General features: G+C 38.6%; 1 protein-coding gene across 2 annotated transcripts; it reads right to left on the bottom strand.

Annotated features, from left to right (window-relative positions):
* Window positions 1-434: 434 nt before the first annotated feature.
* On the bottom strand, window positions 435-18823 carry CTR9 (CTR9 homolog, Paf1/RNA polymerase II complex component; the record flags this gene model as incomplete). 2 transcript variants are annotated; one of them, XM_079536818.1, is made up of 25 exons in its annotated part: window positions 435-843; window positions 1067-1179; window positions 1511-1607; window positions 1879-2036; window positions 2440-2586; window positions 3056-3191; window positions 3907-3978; window positions 4622-4767; window positions 4945-5061; window positions 7140-7288; window positions 7540-7627; window positions 7804-7989; window positions 8254-8342; window positions 9322-9505; window positions 9610-9738; window positions 9839-9928; window positions 10588-10824; window positions 10942-11049; window positions 11506-11613; window positions 13982-14130; window positions 15371-15460; window positions 15944-16061; window positions 16542-16781; window positions 17266-17364; window positions 18779-18823. In XM_079536818.1, the coding sequence occupies 25 exons, from the start codon at window positions 18821-18823 to the stop codon at window positions 435-437; spliced, it is 3504 nt and encodes a 1167-aa protein (XP_079392944.1). The 2 variants fall into 2 exon arrangements, with proteins under 2 accessions (XP_079392944.1, XP_079392945.1); XM_079536819.1 differs by lacking the exon at window positions 3907-3978.
* Window positions 18824-20760: the final 1937 nt, after the last annotated feature.

Here is a 20760-nt window from a genome sequence, read left to right on the forward strand (position 1 = left end):
TCAAACAAAGCGTTTTCTGCTTGTACCTTTTAAGGCTTAAAATAAATCACTCGAAGCAAATTAGCAGGAACAGTTTTATTGCGACACTGTCTCAAGAAATCTATGCATGTATAAATAGAGAAAACACAATTTTAGCCACACTAGAAACACCTAAACTGAGATTTAATGTTCCACAGTTTTTACATGCATCCCATCCCAGGTATGCCTATAATACAGAGTTTCTGTTCTTCATCTACAGCAGTTTTGATTTAAAAGTACACCGTAGGCCAACTTAGAGAAACATCCATCAGTTGCTAATAGAAAGAATCACAGAAAGGTCTCAAGAGAGTTTACTAACTTACTGTATTTGCCTGTAAGTTTTCAAATACAAAAATTGGCTTTCTCTACAACTGAAATATATTTACACAAACATTTAAAAAGATGTAATTTCAGATCTAATCGCTGTCATCAGAACCCCCTTCAGATCCCTCATTATTGGATCCTTCTGGTTCAGATTCGTTACCGGATCCTCTGGCAGAACCCTCGTTATCAGATCCTCTCTCAGAATCTCTGTCTGATTCAGCACTGCGAGAAGCTGGGCGAGATTCGTTATCCGAACCAGCAGAACGACTTCTTCCTGACTGCACAGACTCATTGTCAGACTGCTCTGAATCCGACCGTCTCCTTTTCCTGGCTGACCTGTCACTGTCAGAATCTTCTTCGGATGGGTGGACGCTGGACCTCCTCGGACTGCCTGCCTCACTGCCGGATTTGTTTCTGTTATCAGAATCGCTATCAGAAACAATGCGTTTGCTGTGCTGCTGTTCCCCATCATCTGAATCGCTGTTGCTATTCCTGGCATGTCTGTACAGGGGAAAAAAAAACAACCAATCCAATCAGGATGCTGGGTTTGAGAAATAGTAGCACCATCTGACTGAAAAAGGCAGTGGAATAATTTGTAAAGAACACGGTGAGGTTTTGAGTACAACAAAATGCTCCTCTTCAGCTAATTACTATAAACCATGTCATTTTTCTCAAAAACACGTGTTGAAACTTCAGTGTTGGAGAAGTGAAGAACAGTTCTTACCCATCATCAGCAATCTTGAGTTTGTCCTCATCAGATGAATCGTCACTAGATGAAATTATGGCTTTTGATTTGATCTTTCCTTTCATTGAAGGAGGCAAACGTTCTGGTTTGGGCTGAGGAAAAAAAACAAAAACAAGAGCTGCTCATTCACACAGCTGGTTAGAGTATTTAAAAAAAAAATTAAAAACCACAACAGGCATGCTTCTTTCTAATAGATGCTCTAAAGTCATTTGATCAAAATTTTCCGTTTACTATCAATTGTTATACATTGCTTCAGAAATATTCTGTTCAACACTGAAGCAGCTACAGCAAAAGGGAAGGACAAAAGGCAGTTTGCTACAAAAACCTGTTATAATTTTCAGCATTTATAACTGCTGAATGCAGTAGTGCTTAAGTTCAAATGCATGCTTAGAGAAACAAGAAGATACTCAGCAGTTAACTTACAGCCTTCTTCTTCTCTGCTTTGGGTGGACGGCGTTTTTTAGGTCTTGGACCATTTTCATTTTCTTCATCATCGCTCCCCTCATCTGCTTTCTGGGGTCTTAAACAGAACAGTATTTTACATCATGTCAACTATATAAAAACCTTAAAAAGCACAAAAAAAAGCGGTCCAAAATCCAGCTGATAAATATTATTCATACTTCTGCGTAGGAGTTCCGTAACTTGTATTTAAAAACACTATTGTAAGACTTAATCACACTAACCTCTTAACAACTGTTCATTTTTTTTAAGCTGTCATGAAAAACTGCATGAGAATATACTTAACAGCCACATAATTTCTCAAGAAAGTCTGACATTAAAGTACCAGTTACCTCCTCCTCTTCTTCTTCTTTCTCTCCCCTTCTTCTTCTTCCCCATCTTGTTCACTACCACTGCCCTTCCTCTTCTTTTTCTTTCTAGACATGGGCAAATCTTCGTCGCTGTCATCATTGACAAACTCATCAAATTCCCCTGCTCCTTTTTTGGAACGCTGTAACAGATAAATTATCTATTTATCTTCAAGTTAAAAACTACCAGATAGCAAGTCAGAAGTGAAGTTCTTTCTGAAAATATTTTCTAAGACATGAAAACACAGCCCTTCCTGTGACAACTTTCTCATGCACTCTAACCTGTTATCATTAAGAAACCAATTCCAAGTTTACACTTAATAATCTCTGGTTATTTTAAACACCGAGAAGAACAGATTTTAGTAATGCCACCTTGGTCATAACTTAGGCATTAACTTTCAGTTTTTACACTGGGGTATTAAATCTGCACCACTTCATACAACAGAGGTTAAGTGGCTTGAAATTAAAACTCTACATGTTTGATCTTAACCCAAGATAACACTTAAAGGGAAAGTCAAAGAGGAAGTTAAAAAAATTCTGTTCTACCCTGCCTCCACCACCACCACGTTTTTTCTCCTTTGATCCTTCTACTTCACCAGTGAACATAAGAATATTCTTTGTCTTCTCCACATATTGAGCTCTTTGTTCCAAAAGCTTCTTCTGCTCTTCTTTTTCTCTCAGGCGTTTCTCTTCCTGAAACAGAGACACAAACACTCATTACTACTGTATCTGTACTATTACATTCAAAGGTGCTCAAGCTGTGCAGGGACAAGAAACTGCAACACTTCTACAAATCTGTCACAGCACAAGGTCCACGTGGCAAAAAGGTTTTGTACAACATCTACACTATGGCAGGCAAAAGGCCTCTTTTTTTTTTTTTTTCAGTTGTTTTCAAGAGCTCCCTCATCCAGCCATCAATACAGTATTTTGAAGGCAAAGCTTTTAAAAGGCAATACCTGGATTACATTACAAAAATAAAAACATATCTGTAAGGGTATGGGGTAGAAGATCACTTGGTAACTACAACTTCTCTATTTTGCTAGCAGTTACTACTTCTAAGAAAACTATCTGCTTGATACTTTACATCAGTTACACCCGGTAACATCACGGAGCAATGGAAACATCTTTTGCTTAAATTCAATACAACGTAACAGATCAAAACCTGCTCTTTCAGTAGTTTTTGACGAAGCAGCTCCTTTTCTTGTTCTTGCTTTGCACGCAGCTCCCTCTCTTCTTCATCCTGTTTGCGTGCCCGAGCCACGTGATACTGGGCTTGACTCAGTAAGTCAGAGCATTGCCTACAACATGCAGTGGATTCAAGTGAAGGAAGGTGGCAGACACACCACAAGGAGAAACAGTTTTAGAAAGGGTATGCATCAGAATGCTGTATTTGTGACAGTAAGATACCTGAACTAGTACAACAGAAGACCAGCACAGATTACTGAGTTCACAAAGGCACCCTCTAGTAAGCAAATCTATCTGCAAATTGCCATATGCAATGTACAACTTCAGAACTTATTGCTTCACATTTCAGCAGGCTTGAGTACAAGCAGTACCCTGAACAAAACTTAAAGCAGACTAGACACCCAGAACACAAGTATTCCACGTTTCAGTAGCTGACCCACTCTACTCACCATAAGCTAACTTAAATCTCCATGAAAGCAAACTGTTACGATGAGCTTTAAAGTCAAAATAGGCAGAACTAGAGATCTTTAAATACACAGTCACATTCTCCTTGATGGAAAACTTTCCATTAAAATAGCAGAAGTTTTATGGGCTTCAGCTGATGGCAGAAGACACATTTAGTGTTGTGGATTGCACAAACATATTAGAAAATGAAGAAAGGAAAAAAAACAAAACAGTAACGGGGAATCACCCTGTATTTGGGTTTCTGCTGTTGTGTAAAATAGACAGCTGAAATCCAGTTGAAAACCAGTTTTATTCTGGAAGACAAGCAAACAAAAACCAAGACAAAAGCATTCCCCTTAGTTTCTGAAAGCATTTGCTTCTTACCTGGCTTCTGTTGCAGCAAGTGCCAAATCAAATCTCATCTTATCACCCACTTTGCTCAAGTAACTGAAGTACCTAGAAGAAAAACATAAGGAAGAGCAAAAGTGGTTATCAGTTCCACATTTAATGCAATTCTGCCTTACAAGTAAGCACTAGCTCCCCAGTTAAAATCCTAGGAAACTCATCAGAGGAGGACATTCACCAATTTTCTGCCTTATTGTACGCATCCACTTTCAATAAAACAGCATGCAAGTACATTCAGAGTTCTCAGATGTAAGAGATTCTAGAAGTACTCCAAAGGAGAACAACAATCCAGAAAGAACTACTAGTCATTAACTATTAGACTCGATTTTGAGACCTAGTTCCAAAGGTTTACAAGATGCTTTTAAAGATGTCTTCAATAAAGCATTAAATTTGTAGAGTAATTCACAATGCTTTTCCAACTATGTTCATCTATGAACAAGTCCCCCCAGTCATATTACAAAACTCACTAAGAAATACATAATTGCCACCTGGTCAAATACAACTAGTTCTGGAGCAAAGCCTGTATTTTCACACAGTATTTTCAGGCCCAGTAGTTCTGCTAGGAACTCTAGAATGCAATACAATGTTTCACTGGATATGACTGCTTGCCTAATCAGAATCTGTGATCCATGCTGCATATTTACTGCAAGGGAACTGAAATATATTACAAAGATGAGAAATGAATCAGCTTTACCTGTGGGCTAACTCCAACTCTTTCACAGCATTAAGTACCTCCTTTAGATTGCTTTTCTCATCTTTCAGGACTGAGGTAGCTAGTCTTTGTAGCACTAAAGCCACATTAAACATAAGGACTGTATCACTTGGTGCGACGTGTCTGGCCTGTAAATAAAAAGTTTCTTTTTATGACCCACTACAGAAGTATACAAGTAAGGTAAATAGAGGTATACAGAGAATAAACACCACTGTTTCAACTCAAGACTACTGAATTTAAACAGACTTAAGCACGTACCAGTTCACAGTAATTTTGTTCCATGACCTGCGATATTTTCTGCATACCTTTAACAAAGTCTGCTTACATTCCTGTAATTTCCCACACTTGAAGAGTGCCCGGGCCAGATATAACAATACTTCAGTGTTCTGATGTTTATAGAATTTTCTGAGGCAGTTTTCATACTGAAACAGAAAAATCAAGAGGTGCCAATGGTTAGTTATTTTTGTTAGTTAACTCCAATACACTTGTGTTCCTAGGATGTATTACTGCTAACGTGCCTTTTGCTGTGTGGTTGGTTTTCTGTTGTTTTTCGTTTTAAATCAGCATATTATGCTGCATACAGAGATGCTTTGTTCATTGATTAGAGAATCCTTCCTTGCTATTCTGTAGCAACAACTTGATTTTTTCTGAAAACCAGCAGCAGTCTGGGAGGCTCTGTAGATGTCTGAATATAGAATACTTTGCAAGTACCATCTATTGTAACAAGGCCAACAAACTAATTTTAAGAGCACTCTCAGTTATTCTCTTATTTATTCATAAATTGAAAATGTAATAAATTGAAATGCAGTAACTTCATACAGATGATGCAATCAGTTACAAAATAAATACACACTTTTAAGATACTCTGCCCACCTAGCTGCCTATTTCTTGTTACATTATATCTTCTTTCACACTAAAGCTGATCACTGGTGTAAAAGACCACTTGTTACTTTAGGTTTTACAGCCTCAGAGTAAAGCTTCCAGCAATCATGAATCTCATGCTTTTCATTAAAAAGTGCCTTTTATTTGCCATGCTATTAAGAAATCTTTCATAATTTTTAGACTGCCAAAATAGCAAGAAATAGAAAGCAGCCTTTACTTCCAGCCCAACTACAGATAACAAATACCCTGTACCCTAATGCAGAAGTGTAAGTCTGCCTTGGATTTGAATACTTTACAGTAGAGAACTCACTGCTACACCTGATACTGCAGTAAGCTGTGCTGCTGTGTTAAACTCATCTCCCTTTGAGTCCAATATCATCTACTGCAGACTACGGCTTGCACCAACTGCATAGCAGAATCCAGAGAACAATAAAACATCGCACATTTCTACTAAGCAGCTTCACCTAAACGTGTCAGCAAGTAAGTACAATATTTTCTGACAAATAAAAGGTGATTTTCCCCACTTTCTCACTAAAATTCAATGTTTCATTAGGCTTTTTGCATGTAAGAGCAGAGATGGTCCTGAAGGCAGATTCTACTCTAACACAACAAAACCCAACAGACCATGTTACTAAATCCTTTCACAGTAGTTTACTGAAGAAGAGTAACTCTGAGGTCTTGATCAAGTATAAAGGCCCAATATCTCTTCCTTACAACTACCAGAATCCTTAAGTGTAGGAAGGGACCTCTGAAGGCCATCCAATGGCCTCATGCAACCTGGCCTTGTAAGTCTCTGGGGATGGGGCATCAACCACATCCCTCAGAAACCTGTTCCAGAGCCTCACTGTAAAAGATTTCTTCCTTATATCTAACCTAACTTTTTTTTAACCTTGAAATCATTTGCCCTTGTTCTATCACCACAGATTCTGCTAAAGAGGTCCATCAAAAAAGCTTTAGGATAGCTCTGAATTAAGTATTTTTGAGACTCTATATAAATATTGATATATATATATATATAAATATATATAAAGCTTAACAGAACAAGTTTTTCTGAGCTTCCGTCTTGCTCAATACTTTTTTGTTAAGCTTGTTTGTATGCTTTCTGATCAACTAATTTGAATAGTGTGGGTTGATACTTGGAAGTTAGCTTGCTTGAGTGAGTTGAACTAGATGACCTCAAGAGATCTCTCAACATAAATTACCCCATGATTTTAAGCATAGCAAGAGAAATCATAGCAGCTAGTTTTCCAAACATCTCCAACTGTTCTTGCAAACAACTGCATAAATAAGATCAGGAAGTGTTGGTATTAAAAAAATCCCAGCAGCAAACTGTATTATTTCACTAACATCTGAAAGTAAATCACATACAGTAACTTCACCAAGTGAAACCTCTGCAACAAAAGAGTTCCCAAATGAAAATTCCAACCCAACTCTGCTACCTAAAAAAAAAACTATTTGGCAAATTAAGTCTATACTTGACAGCAAATAGTATTGCTAGAAATAAACCTATAAATTGTTAAAATATTATTCAGAAACTTAGCAGCTGCCAGTGACAGCTAAGAACCATCCAGAAGTCATCTAACCCAACACATTATGTAGTTCAATTTAGAGATGTTACCATCTGCACAGCACTGATGTACTGTTTCTGTTCTACATAGATATGTGCCAAATTCAGCCACACATCACTGATATCTGCTGTTGCCTCTCTCACTTGGGCAAAAACATCACGAGCTTCACGGAAATATCCTTTATGCGCCAAGACAGCTCCTAAGGGGAAAGTAATATGTACAGTGTAAGCTTCCAAGTTCATGTACTATGTACTCCTGCCAAAGAAAATAAAATATTGCCTGAATCAAGTTTCCCATTAAAAACTGACATAGCTGTCATATGAAAGCTATTCTTTCATGTGCTCCACTAAATAATGTGCAGGCTCTGCAAAAACAACTCTACATGTATTAAAGCATAAAATGTAGTAATACCATCAATTGCAATTTAAGGAAAACTAATCCAGCATTCACCTATGCCATTAGCAGCATACAAGTTCTTTGGATCATTCCTGAGTACTTGCTTGTAGATTGCTAACGCACGGTCTTGATGACGTTTTTCCTGTGGAGAGAAGTATCCCAGTTGATCACTCATTGCTATAATGAGGCACTGAAAAACCTACCTAGTGTTTTAATGGACTGTAATATGTCAAAGAGGCAAAAACAAAAGCACCCTGAGTAGCCAACCAAAGTTAAATAAGTAAAATCACACACACGGGACAGATGGATGCCCGTTACCTTTTCTCTGTCTCTTGTGGGTTGATGCAGGGTCTGCAACCAAACGTTGCCAAGAGCCAACATGGAGTAAGTATCATTCTGTGTGGAAGGCTGCTTCAATATCCTTTCAAATTTCTTCTGTCCTGGACCCCACTCTTGTTTAGCCAAATGAAGATTACCAATCAGAGACCAAGCATCTGGATGGTCCTGAGTAAAAGTTTACTGTCAATTGCAAAGGCACTATATTTCCATACAAGGTTACTTTTCCAGGTATAAAATGCTATTTTTGTTAAATAAAATTCCACGTTAAAAATAAAAAAATAATTTTAAAAAGAGCAGATTACAGCAGTTCTCACTCTTTTCCTACTTTATATCTACAAGCAAAATAGAACAACAACAGAAGGAAAACAAAATTGAAAGAATAAGCTAGTGCTAAGTGTTCTCAATTAAAACAGTCAAAGGGTTACAAACCTGATTTATCTGAAGCGCTTCCTTAAACCAATCAGAAGCCTCATAGAAGTTACCTTTATCCCTAGCCATAGCACCCAAGCGCAAGTAGCCTAAAAATAAAGAAAACAACAAAAAATTAAGAAACAGCTTCAAGTAGTCTCAAATATGAAAAACACTAGCCACACAAAAAGCAATTTTTTCAAATGTTCAAAAGCAATCTTTTTCTTAATCTAAGGACAGCATCACGACACTTCTCATGCTCTATTCAAGCTGAGATGCACTATGTAAAGATGAACTTCCGACAGTAACATTTAACTTACTTTACCTGTTTTCACAAGTTACTGACATTCAAGAAACCTCCAACAGTGAAGGCCACATATGTTACACAGTTTTTCCTCCCTCCACATTAAACAGTTCTCCCACCTCTGCAGGCTTTGCAAAGACAACCAGATATCAAGCAGCAGTAAAAGACAAGAAGAGATATGGCTAAGGATTAGGCTAGAGCATGCTGCAGCTTGCTGAGAAAGTGCTATCACCTTTCCTTTACAGAGAGCATATCAGATTGGATACTTGAAAACAAGAGAAAGAGTAAAGCAAAGAGGAAAAAAAACACTGCACTGATGCCCTCAACTTCAGCTCTTCTTCTATGGAGGAAGGCCGAGGGTCCATGGTAGAGAGCATTTGGTATAATCACTACATTTCCACCGATGTAAGCAGGTAAGGTTGCAGAGGCTGGGCAAACTGAGCGGATAATCTTGATTGCACCTGAGAACTGAGGTGCTAAGGGTTTTGGGGAGAGAAGCAAGGGGAGCAGTAAGGGACAACAGGCACACAAGTCTAGACAAGCTAATCTTGCTAGATTTTTGGAGTACAGTAAAAATCTACCAATAATCAGAAGTCTTATGTCTGGAGATTGGACTACAAGAATGATTCAGGCCTTAAAAAAAAATATAGAGAAAATGGTAGGTAAAAAGGCAACTACTGTGAAGAGAAGGGAGGACAGACATAAGGAGACCAGAAGACACCGAACCGAAAGTTTTTTGGTATTTTAAGAAAGACTGTGGAACTAAAATACCAAGTGTTTCTTACAATCAACATAATTAGGATGTTCTCTTAAAATGTTCTTGTACAGTTTTTCCGCTTCATGAAATTCACACATGGCCTCATACAGTCTGGCAAGGTTGTAGGACGTTGTTACAGAGATAGCATTGTAATAATGCTCGTCATGTTCAGCTTCTGCTTTTGCACGATCCAGCGATGCCAAGAAATATTTCTAAAGTATAAAAAGAGAAAAAGACTAAAACACTCAAGAATGTTCTTAGAGGAAAACTTCTGGGTGACGATAAAATTCTATTCAAACTTTCAATAATTACATACCTTTGCTTCTCCTAAGTTTCCCAGCCTGAAGTGCAGAGCACCCACATTATTCAAAATCTCTGGTGGGACGTCAGCCTGTACTTTCTCTTGCAGAATGCGTGTGGCTGTACCATAAGCTGACAGTGCACCCTGTACAAATAAAAAGCAGATGCAAGAAAGAGGAGAATGAGCTTTGTGTGCTCTTATAAAAAGCATATATGTAATTCTCTCAGTGTTTATTATCAATTACCTGTATGTCAGTCTGTTCTAGAATTTGGGCTAGCTCAATCCATGCCTCTACATCATCAGGATATTGCTCTGTGACTTTCTTTAGATGTCCCTAAGAAACAGCAGAAAATAATCACACTTTTTCGTGGACGCAGAAATTGTTAAACCTGAACTAAAGAGCAAAGTTATTTGTTAGTTTCCTTCTTTGTTATTTTCCTCTTCTTTGCAGAATGTAAAACAGGTTTTAAAGTTTTAGAGAAGTGGAAAGTACTAAGTGTCACACCAATATAAGACACTAGAAAGTGATGGCTACTATCATGTGCACGCATTTGACCAATATTAGATCAAAAAATATTTCATTAAATGAAAAAGCAAAACCACATTAACACTGTTTTTTCAGGTAAGCCATGACAATTGTTTTCTAGAAATCCCAGTTAATTTTAAATCTTTAGGAAATTACTACTAAATTTGGGAAGTATTCTGCCTTTTAATAGTAAGTAGGAAAACGTGAGGCTGGGGCTCATCTGAATTTCTGAAGTTGCTTTATCCATAGACCAGTAGGAGCTCCAGCTCTGTTCAGAAGTTGTAGCTCTCCACAGATAAGAGGATCTCACATGACAGCAAATATTAAATATTGTATATTCTGAGTCAAGTAACCCTGAGTTTCAGGCACCTTGAAAATCAGACTTGAAAAAAGAGTCTCTGCCTTAAGTTATGCTCTTGTATGTAAAAGAGTTCTGCCAGCACAACGCTGGCAGAAGCACAACTCACCTTTGCAATATCCCTTTTCTCCTGGTCTTCTGAAGCTGCATAAAGCGATCCAAGGATTTTCATAGTCTCATAATTGTTAGGATAGGCTTTCAAAACTTTTTCAAAGCATTGCGACGCATTCTCCTTGTCCCCTCTATAAATGTACATTTGACCCAATCCAAAAAATGGAAGTACAAAAGAAGATGAGGCGAACTGAGTGGCTTGGTAGTAATATTGGAAAGCTTGATCATAATCTTCCTAAACAAAAATTAAAGAAATGGCAGGTAGTGCTTTCACATGTAAGCTTTTTCCGAACAATTAAACAAGAACTTTAGGTGTAAAACCTCAAAGAGAGGCTTTTAAAAGGTTTCCTACCTGTACATGAAAAGACCTAGCCAGCTGGTAACAACTCTCCGCCTGCATTGCTTCAACTTCAGTATTATGAAAAGCATGAAGAGCCAAGTGTTGTACTTTACCATAATCCTAAATGAATGAATTTGAAAGCCTTCATTTTATTTAGTCCAGTCATGTTTTACTTACACAAGAATACACAGCAAATAAAGGAAAGTTTTAGCCACACCATCTACTAAATAACAACAGATTTAGTTTTAGAGGTTCCTGCTTTCTCTTTAATCCTTATCTTTTACATATTTTAAAACCCAGAAGGGAAAAGGAAAAACAAACAACAAGAAAATGGAAAAATCCCTTTGGGAGATATAAGTGAGCTAGATTTAAGAAACAAGTGTACTATTTTTGGCCTTCTTAAGAAAAACTTATAAAAAAATTAAGTTAAAAACTTAATGCATATTCATCTATATTATCAGTTCCATATTCTGTACCACCTAGCCTGATGAAATGAGATCAAACCTAACCCTGGAATCCTTTCTGCTTGGAGTTATTAAATATTTGACTGTAAAATTTCACAGACCACTTACTTACCTTCTTGAAGAAGAAGTGATTAGCCAAGTGATTCAGCACCATTGGATTACTGGGATCAATCGTGTAAGCCCTAGAGAGGAGCTGGACGCCATTCTTGATGGAATCAGCCTAAATGAAACATTCAAAGGTATCAGCAGCATCTCAATAGCTTTATCTTATTAAGAATTTAATAACTACTATTCAGGTGACACTGCTGCAGGAACTCTAACAGAGCCTGTGTGCTAGGCTCTCGAAAGAAAAAGAAAATGCAGCTACCAGCTTTTCTACCTGCAGCATAAAGACGGGAAACAAAAAATGAAGCCATCAGATAGGGTGCAAAAAAGGAAACAAAGTAACAAGCAAACAACAACAATAAAGAAAAACGAAGTATTACTTTCTAGGGAGAAACAAAAAGAATCACATAGCCTTAGTGTCCTTCGCCATTTCAGTTGCACACCTCTGACAGCCTTCCTTCTACTGTTCAGCGTCTCTAGATCTTGTTTGGCTTTGGTCTTTGAATGATTCATTAAACAGAGAAGTGAAAATATTGTCATGTTCAAATTCTAAACAAGAACTTCTGATACTGAATTAAGAACTATTGAGATTAAGTTCTAATTTTAAAAATGGCAGAAGTTTGACTTAGTGATATTACTCTAAGAGCACATGCTTTTATACAGAGGCCTAAATTTAAATAAAGCTTTCCACGAGTGCACATTTGACTTGATGACAACTTCAAGTGCAAAACTGACACAGTAAGTGCCATTTTTGGGGGATGTTGCTGAGATATATATCACAAGCATAGGATCTTAAATCTGTAGGTATTTCATAATAGGAAAAAGGAACAAAAATAAATTATACAGTACTAATAACCTAGTAATAAACTGAGGTCTCAGTGTCATAAAATCTGAAGTCCAACTGGCACACAAACAAATTTCATTTTAATAAAGGCAGTATCTGTCCAGTTTCATCACAAAAATATAGACTGGCTAGGAGATACAGAACCATTTTTGCTTAACTTTCAAAGGCAAAAAAGGCTTTATAATCATATTAAGTCTGATTTTTCCAGTAATTTGGACCTCACGTCCAGTTTCAAATAAACTCAGTGAATGGGCAGAGGTCTCAAAGCTCCTAGGCACCTTCATGAAATGAAATCAGAGAGAAGACCAACTCCAGAGAGAACACAGCGTAATCTCAACCCTCACTTGACTTCATAGTATCCTTAAGGATGAAGAAACATTGTCAGTATCTAAACACGGGACAAATCAATTAGAAGTTTGTACCTCAGAGAAATGTGATGTTATGCTAACACTGCAGTGCAAATTGTGGAAACGGAGGTGGGTCGGTTCTTAATCACAGCTTTGCAAAGTTTAAGGGGACGTTGGAGATTTAACAAATTTTCAGGGAATCAACCATGTAAAATAGCAGGTTTCATCCGTTTCTTGCCCACTGAATTATTTGTTATGATCTGATGTTAGAATATTTTTGGTTGTCCCTAGAGCTTTATGGGGAAAAAACCTCTCGAAGTCATGTTTACTCAAATTTCTTATGGGAGTCTAAAATAATTTTTTCCCATGACTTTGTAAACTAAGTCATTTTCAGATATTCCGTACTAAAAAAAGTTCTTTCCTAGAGAGCTATGTGTTCTACAGAAAGCAATACTGGAACGATATTAGATATTAGCAACATACGACTATGAAAGTAAGGTTGGTAATTTATTTGCTTATTTACTTATTTAAAACCTTAAAGGTCCCATCTTCCACTGATGACTTTCTTAGCATAGGCTGACCATCTCAGACCTTCAGATCTCAAGTTAAGTTTTATGCCAGCATGGTCATATGACATCTAGAGATACATCTTGATTTCATCAGCCTAGTTAAAATTTGTTGATTCCTTGGTTTACTATGGAGTGTATGTTCTGAGTTAGCTAGAGCACAACTTGCACAGTTGTATGAAAGGTTATGTTCCATAAAGTCTCGGAAGCCTGGGACAAATCTATGACCACATCTTTTACTGTGATCTCCCTGCCAGTAGATGCTCTTCCAGACAAAAATCCTGACACTCTGGATACAGCTGTCATCGCAAATGAGGTCTCCAAGTATCTGGGAGCTTTCAGATCATCTTGAGTACAAACTCACGTACTTACACATTTGAAACTTCAAGGAGGTTAAGCAAGGCTGGCTATTAGATATGCAACCACTGCTCATGAAAGATTTTTAAAATGACCACTTTCTGACTGGATGTGTATTCACACATCTCATCAGGGACTTTCTGTGCTTAGAAAAGCACCTCTATAAGCAACAGAATTGACTGCTTTTAGCTAAAGAAAGTTACTCAGCACGTACCTTAAGTACAAGCCTATCACATCATTTAACAGTAACACAGGCTGAAATGATTTAATCACACATTTTTGTACCCCTCTTAAAACCTGGACTGCCCCTCAAATGATAAAAACTTTGCTGTTCCAAGCGAGTATGGCTTATAGTTAAGTCAGACCCACCTCTTTATTATTGAGTTCCAGGACAGCCAGACCAACCAAAGCTCCAACACATTTTGAATTTAGCTCCAGAGCTCTGCTGAACGCCAAACGAGCTTTTTCCAACTTGTTCAGTTTCACAAAGCAATGACCCATACCTAATCGAACCTCAGCTGGAGAACAAGATGACACCATTCAGAATCCCAACATTTCAACAACTTTAATTTTTACTTTTTTTTTTTTAAACATACTGAGCGGAAATACTTTTTTAAAGCCTGTAAAGCCTTCTAATAATCTGCTGTTTTAAAACACAGCCTCCCTCACTTGGTAGCAAAGTCAACTTCTCTAGGTTTCTTCATAAGATTTTACCAGATTGGCATACATCTTTACAATACTCAAACAATGATCAAATAAAATATTACTTCTATGAAAATGTCACAAAAATAACTAAGAAAGACATGAAAAAATTGTCAGATGAAAGGGCTGCAAGTATCTTGGGCAGCTTAAAGTTCACCTGAGAGTAGGAGGCCTTCAGAAAACAGTCAAATTAACAAGTTTGCTGGCATTCTGCCTCAAACAATTGATTCACCATTAGCAAGATGCTGTTTATCATCCTCTTACTTCCATGATCTGTACAGACAAGCTAATATAGAGGATTCGCATCGTTCTGCTCTTTCAGGACTACAAATGCAGAGACATTTATATACAGTGAGAATAAAATACGTTAGTTTCAAAGTATGGCTTACATTTCTACACTTATGTTAGCAGCAGTGATTCTTACACTAAGCCAGACTAAGGAATGCACATCACCTTTGCAGAAACCTTTTTCAGGTAAGTTCTGAAAAAGCATACCACAGCCCTCAGAAGATTTTAGAGCATTTATGATCCCAATGCAAATATCCTTTACTACTACGACTATTTCTAAACCACATGCACAGCTTTTACAGCTTTTCCAGATTCCTGAATTAAGAAAACCATACAACGCAATAAAAAGTCTTCTCACAAAATATGGGTAGAATTCTACATTTCATGTTGTTTCATTACTAATGCTAATGCACTGACATAATTTCCTTAACTGTTATTCCGGAGCTCGTAGTCTTGAGCAGTACTTTCCTCCCTGCTCCACACAATTTTAATACACAACTTCTCATTTTCTAATGGCTGTAGAAGGTAATAAGTGGAGAAAAAAAATATATAAGCATCTTTCTCAACATGATTTCTTTCTCTAACAATGAAGTTGCACGCCAAGTCAAGAAACATCTCAACTCTCCAAGAGGATGAAGGGATTTTTTAGTGGTAGCTCTGGGGATGGTTTTGGTGGATCTTTTGGACAGAACACAAACGAGCCCGGAGATATTTGAATTAGGGAGATCTGAGTTAGATGCTTCCACTAGCAAATTGTTTCTGTCTTACCCGGACAACCCGGATTGGTGCGCAGTGCTTTCTTGTAGTACGCAAGGGCTCCTCTGTAATCTTTCTTGTTGAAAGAAATGCACGCTTTACCTGTGAAAACATATATATCAGCTACAAATTCATCAGAAACATAAACAAAGCTGCTGTAAATCAGCACACACGTATCATTTACTGAACACATGCTGTAGCAGTTTTCAAAAGCTACAATTAAAAAACTAACAGAAAATTCAGACGACCACAGCTCTTTTGGTATCTTTGATGATGTCAAATATAAAATAACAATGGAATACATCAATTTACACTTTCCTGGCTTCCCACTTAAACTTAATTCTTTCCTGGTGCAGAATAAAGACACTTACTAAGCCTGGATTAATTAGTGAGTAAAGAAAAAGAAAAATAAGTATTCATAATGCACTTCCGGTCAAAAGCACATACTTCTACATCTCCTTCTTTCTCTCTCTGCTTACACACATATCACTTTCCTAAGCACACAGCTAATTCCAAAACTCAAGTAGAGAAATCAGGGATTTTTTATTTTTATTTATTTTTACACAAATATCCATAAACTCATACCGAGAAGGGCTGGAATATTATTTGGAGACTGGTTAAGCACAAAATGGAACTGTGCATCAGCCTGGTCCATCTTATCACCTTCAAGCAGACAAAAACAGGCTCTTCCCAGCAAGTGATTCTAGATAAAGAAAACAAAATATCTGCAACATTTATCTGCATAAAATATGAAGATGAGACCATGAAAAAGGTTGTCTAGCTGTGCAATAAGATTTTTTCAATGATTTATTTATTTAATCTTTGCATCAGGATAAGCAAAATCAAAAACGGTGTTTAAACAAATGGTAAATGTCTCAAACTTCACATGTCATCAAGCAAAAGAATAACAACCAACCTCGCCTTCCCAAACCCACAAAAGTTGATGCATTAGTTCTATTAGGTGTCTTCAGCTAAAGACAACTAATTATTCCTGGTAGCACCACACACTCATTTCAGATGTTTTCAAGTGTTATGCCAGAGTTAAAAGCCTAAGCATTTTTGACTTTCCCTATAGTGAATCAGTATTTGCTTTCTTTAGAAGAACTTTTTGAACGCACACAGAAAATATGTTGAAATTAAGCAAAAAAAGAACCATTAAAAATTTTACACAGATTCCTTTTACCTGATCATACATAATGATTTTGTCAGCCATAGTATATAACAAGGTAGCTTGTGTAATGAGTTCCTTCTTGTTATCCTTGTTCTTCTCCTTTCGAGCCTGCTGTACATAATATGCTGCCAGAGTATCCAGACATGTCATTTGATCTTTTTCATGGTCTCTATAGTCCAAGTTCCCATCTATGCGTGCAGCTTCCAACAGCTTCACAAAATCTTCTGTTTTTCCTTGTTTGTAGTATTCCAGCTGTAAAACATACATGATTTTAATGGAAAGTTCCATAAGCCACATAAAGCAATAATATTACATTATGATATTAGCAATGTTTTTCCTATCACCATCCCAACGTAGTTTTTTAGAAGTCTTACAACTATTTCTTATAAATGATCAATAGTTTTTCCTCTGAACTTTCGTACTTCCGCATGCTTCCCTGTGCTTTCATCAGTACAAATAATACACTCAATTTTTTAATGCAGTACATAATCAAAGATGCAAAATGGCAAAAATATGGAAAAAAAAAAAAAACAACAACTCAGGAGGGTGGGGGGGATCGAGCAGCCTTGTTTCATGAGAAAAGTTAAAAATGTTAACATGTCAATTCAGAAGTATCTGCTTTGAACCTGTTACCAAATAGTCAAATGAAATTCCAGTTCCAAATTCAATTATCCCTAGTCATTACATTAAGTGGAATTCTTTGATAAATTAAATACACAGTTGAGCACATACTCACCGCCAAGGCAATCCATATGTGCAGTTGTGTGTGTTCCTGTTTCAGTATACTTATAACTTCATCACCCTCAGGTAACTGGTCGAAGTCAAGCTCAATAACCTACAACCAAACAATGTAGACCTTCTTATCATTAACATTCTCAAATTAACAGTGTTATTCATTCTTGAGCTCAAAGCAAGCTGGACATTTCAGCACACAAAATAAACAATTCTATTCACAGAAAGCAGTGAAGAAAGAAATGATGATGTTTTTTATTCTGGAAAGTACAAAAGTTCTGGCCTCTCACAAATATCTGAGAGAAGAGCTAGTGTTAGGGATACTGGTCAGGGATGAGTTACTAATTTAACTTTTTTCACCATATATGTCAGGCTCTGGAAGTTCACACTTCAGCTAACAATCAGCTAACCAACTTGCCTTCACACACATCCCTTCAAGCACCACTCTATTTTTAAACCACTTTCTACAGGTAAAACAAAGATCTGTGACACAATTAAAATAATCCAAGGAATAGGGTATTACAGAATCCATTTCTACGATATATGTAAGAACAGTGCAATTTTCCACTGTGCCTGTATTAATGAAGAGGTTACTGACGTGGCAAACATGACAGAGAATAAATTTCTGATCACTAATAACTACAGTTACAATGAGCAAACGACAGAATCATAGAATCATCTGACCCTTTAGGTCATCAAGTCCAATTCCCCTGCAACAAACATGGATGCCTACAGCTAGAGCAGGTTGAGGTCAAGAACTTCTCACCATGACATCATTATCTAACAAGCACAATTTCACCAAGTGGGTCTACACTTCTGATATAAAACTGAGGAAAAAGGAACAAATGCTCTCAAGGTGGAATGTCCATTTAAGGTGTAACACTATTTAAATATCTCTGCGCTGTTACCTTGTACTGTGTGTGATATTCATCATCCACATCAATACAACTTCACAGTGAGAAAGCAGCACAGCAGTTATAACCAGGTCTGTCTTACTGCTACCTACACAGGGACTTCCATCCCCATGACTGAATTAGCGCTACTCAGTTTATAAGGATTTCGATTTTACGAGGTTGCTATTATAAGATTAACCCAGAACCTCAGAACTCAAGTCATTCTTAATCACAATCTGAAGAGCACCGAGCTCATCCACTCATGCTGACACCCACGGCTGAAGTTTCTGTCAGAGAACGATAACTCCTCTCTTGTGTAACGCACAGAGTGCTTTGTGAGCCACGTACACACTACAGCAGTTATAAGGAAACTTGTTAAAGTCGGCACAAGCAGCTAACGCATACAAAACACCACGCTATGGGAGAGCAAATGGCTCCCCCAGCCCTCCCTCACGGCGGTGCGAAGGACACCAGATCGAACACCCGGCCGTGCCCAACCGCTCTCTGTCAGCAGCCGCCCTGGCCCACAGCGAGCCGCACGGCGAGCGCCCGGCACGCCTTTCGCATCGCGAGCCCTCCCGCCACAAGAGCAGGCCGCGCCTCCGCCTCCCTGTCCCGACTCGCCTCGTCGGTGTCCCGCAGAGGGATCTCGATAGACCCCCGCGACATGATAGCGATGACAACGGCGCGGACGCCGCCAGCCGCCGAGTTCCTCCGGACCGCCGGCCTTCACTGCGCAACGGCAACGACGGCCGCACTTCCCCTCGTACACCGAGTGACCCGGACGTGCTCGGGCAGCCCCGCCCCGCCCCCGAGACGCGAGGAGCCAATCGCAGCGAAGCGCGAGCCTCGAGGGCCGCCTCGCGCCCGCGCGAGGGGTGGCGGGAAAGTGCGGAGGTCTGCGGCGCGCGGCGCTGTTGCTGAGGCAACGATGGCCTCGCGGGCGCCCCTCAGCGAGCGGCGGCCGCCAGCCCTGAGCGACCCCGCTTACCTGCAGCGTTGGTCGCTCTCTGCAGCGGCAGTGGTGTTTTTAATCGACGCTTTGAATCAGAACGTTTACTTATGCACTGATTATTCTCAAACGAATTGCCCAGTCCAATGAAGTGTAACTATCTTTTCTCCTGCTTACACCAGTCCTTAGTTCTTTCATGTGTAGAGAGACTTTTCACATCCAGCAACAAAGTGAAAGGATGCAGAAACTAATAAAAACAGTGAAAGTGCATTCTTAAAAATGCACCTAATTGGTGCATTTTTAAATTTTTTCCATTAAAGACATGCCTGCAATGCGTTCAGTAGACAGTGGACAATATTTAAGAACTTTATTACCACATGATATTTTAAGCGTTCTTCAGGAATAGAAAAGGAACTTAACTAAGTGCAGTGGAAATGCCGAGTTGTCCTGACACAGTGATGGAGCAGCTGGTGGGAAGGCAGAGCCAACCCAGGGGAGCTCGGCTGCACACAGTGCATCTGAGTGACTGGAAGCTGGAAGGGATGGAGCCGGGATGCACTCCTTCCCAGACCTCATTGAAGGGTTGGCAGTGGAGGCGAGGAGAGATTGCTGGTGATTCCTGTGTACCTGAGGTGTTCTGAAGGTAACTGGCTTCTTTCCTTTGTTTCTGAGCCCACAGCTGTTGTATTTGTGCAAGTCCTCTCTGGCTGCATCCTGGGATTTTGCTATTCTGTTACTGCTGTGCTTTCTGTCCTGTTACAGCACTGCACTGAGCTATTTTAATAATAAAATAAAAAAGCCTTTGCCTGCCTGAGCAACCGAATTGCCATTTGTGTTTGGGGTGAGCATACAAATGAGTGAACTTCTATTTAGAACAGTTGGGTGGTTGGGACAAGTTTCTTTTATTAGAAACTATTTTATTAGAAACTAGAAATTATTTCTTTATGAAGCCTCTTTACTTTTGATTGTAAGATTAAATATTGTTCCCTATTTTTATTTTTTTATTTTTTATTAAAGATGGGAATGGTTTTCAGAAATTTCCAGAGTGCAAATTAACTGCAATAACGTAAACATTTGTTTCAATAGTCACTCAGTGAGCTATGGAAAAAAGAAACAAGTGATACTGCTTTCCATTTTTGTAAAGCCTGGTGTTGTGTTAGGGAGCAATGAAGGCTAGTTTCTCCCTAAAGACTTGAAGCCAGGAGTAGAGCATAGTGATGGCTAGGGCTTTGTTAACTGGCATGAACCCCAGAGTAGCTGAGCATGGCAGGTGTCAGGTAAGGCTCCTGATGAGGCATGTCTGATATGATGACCATTAGTAGGACAGTCATAAACATAGCCTGTTCATAGGCCCTAGACTGAGGCAGAAATCAGTTCTTGGGCAAAGATCGAAATCAGCCGTGTCTACAGCTGGCCAGAAATGTTGCTCTGAGAGGCTAAGGACCAGCACTGCAGCACAGTAACTCTAATGAGGAGTGTGTGTCTTTGACTGAGCTTAAATAGAGTTCCTGCACTTCTAGATGAGGAGTGTGGCCCTGACAAGCCTCGTTAATGCACTCTAGATCCTGCTGCTGTACAGCTATTTTGAAGAAATGGTTAATAGATAGTTAATAGAAAACAGTAAAAATGCAATTCTACAATGCTATTTTTTCTT

The sequence above is a fragment of the Tetrao urogallus genome, assembly GCF_951394365.1.
Source record: "Tetrao urogallus genome assembly, chromosome: 6".
NCBI lineage: Eukaryota > Metazoa > Chordata > Aves > Galliformes > Phasianidae > Tetrao > Tetrao urogallus.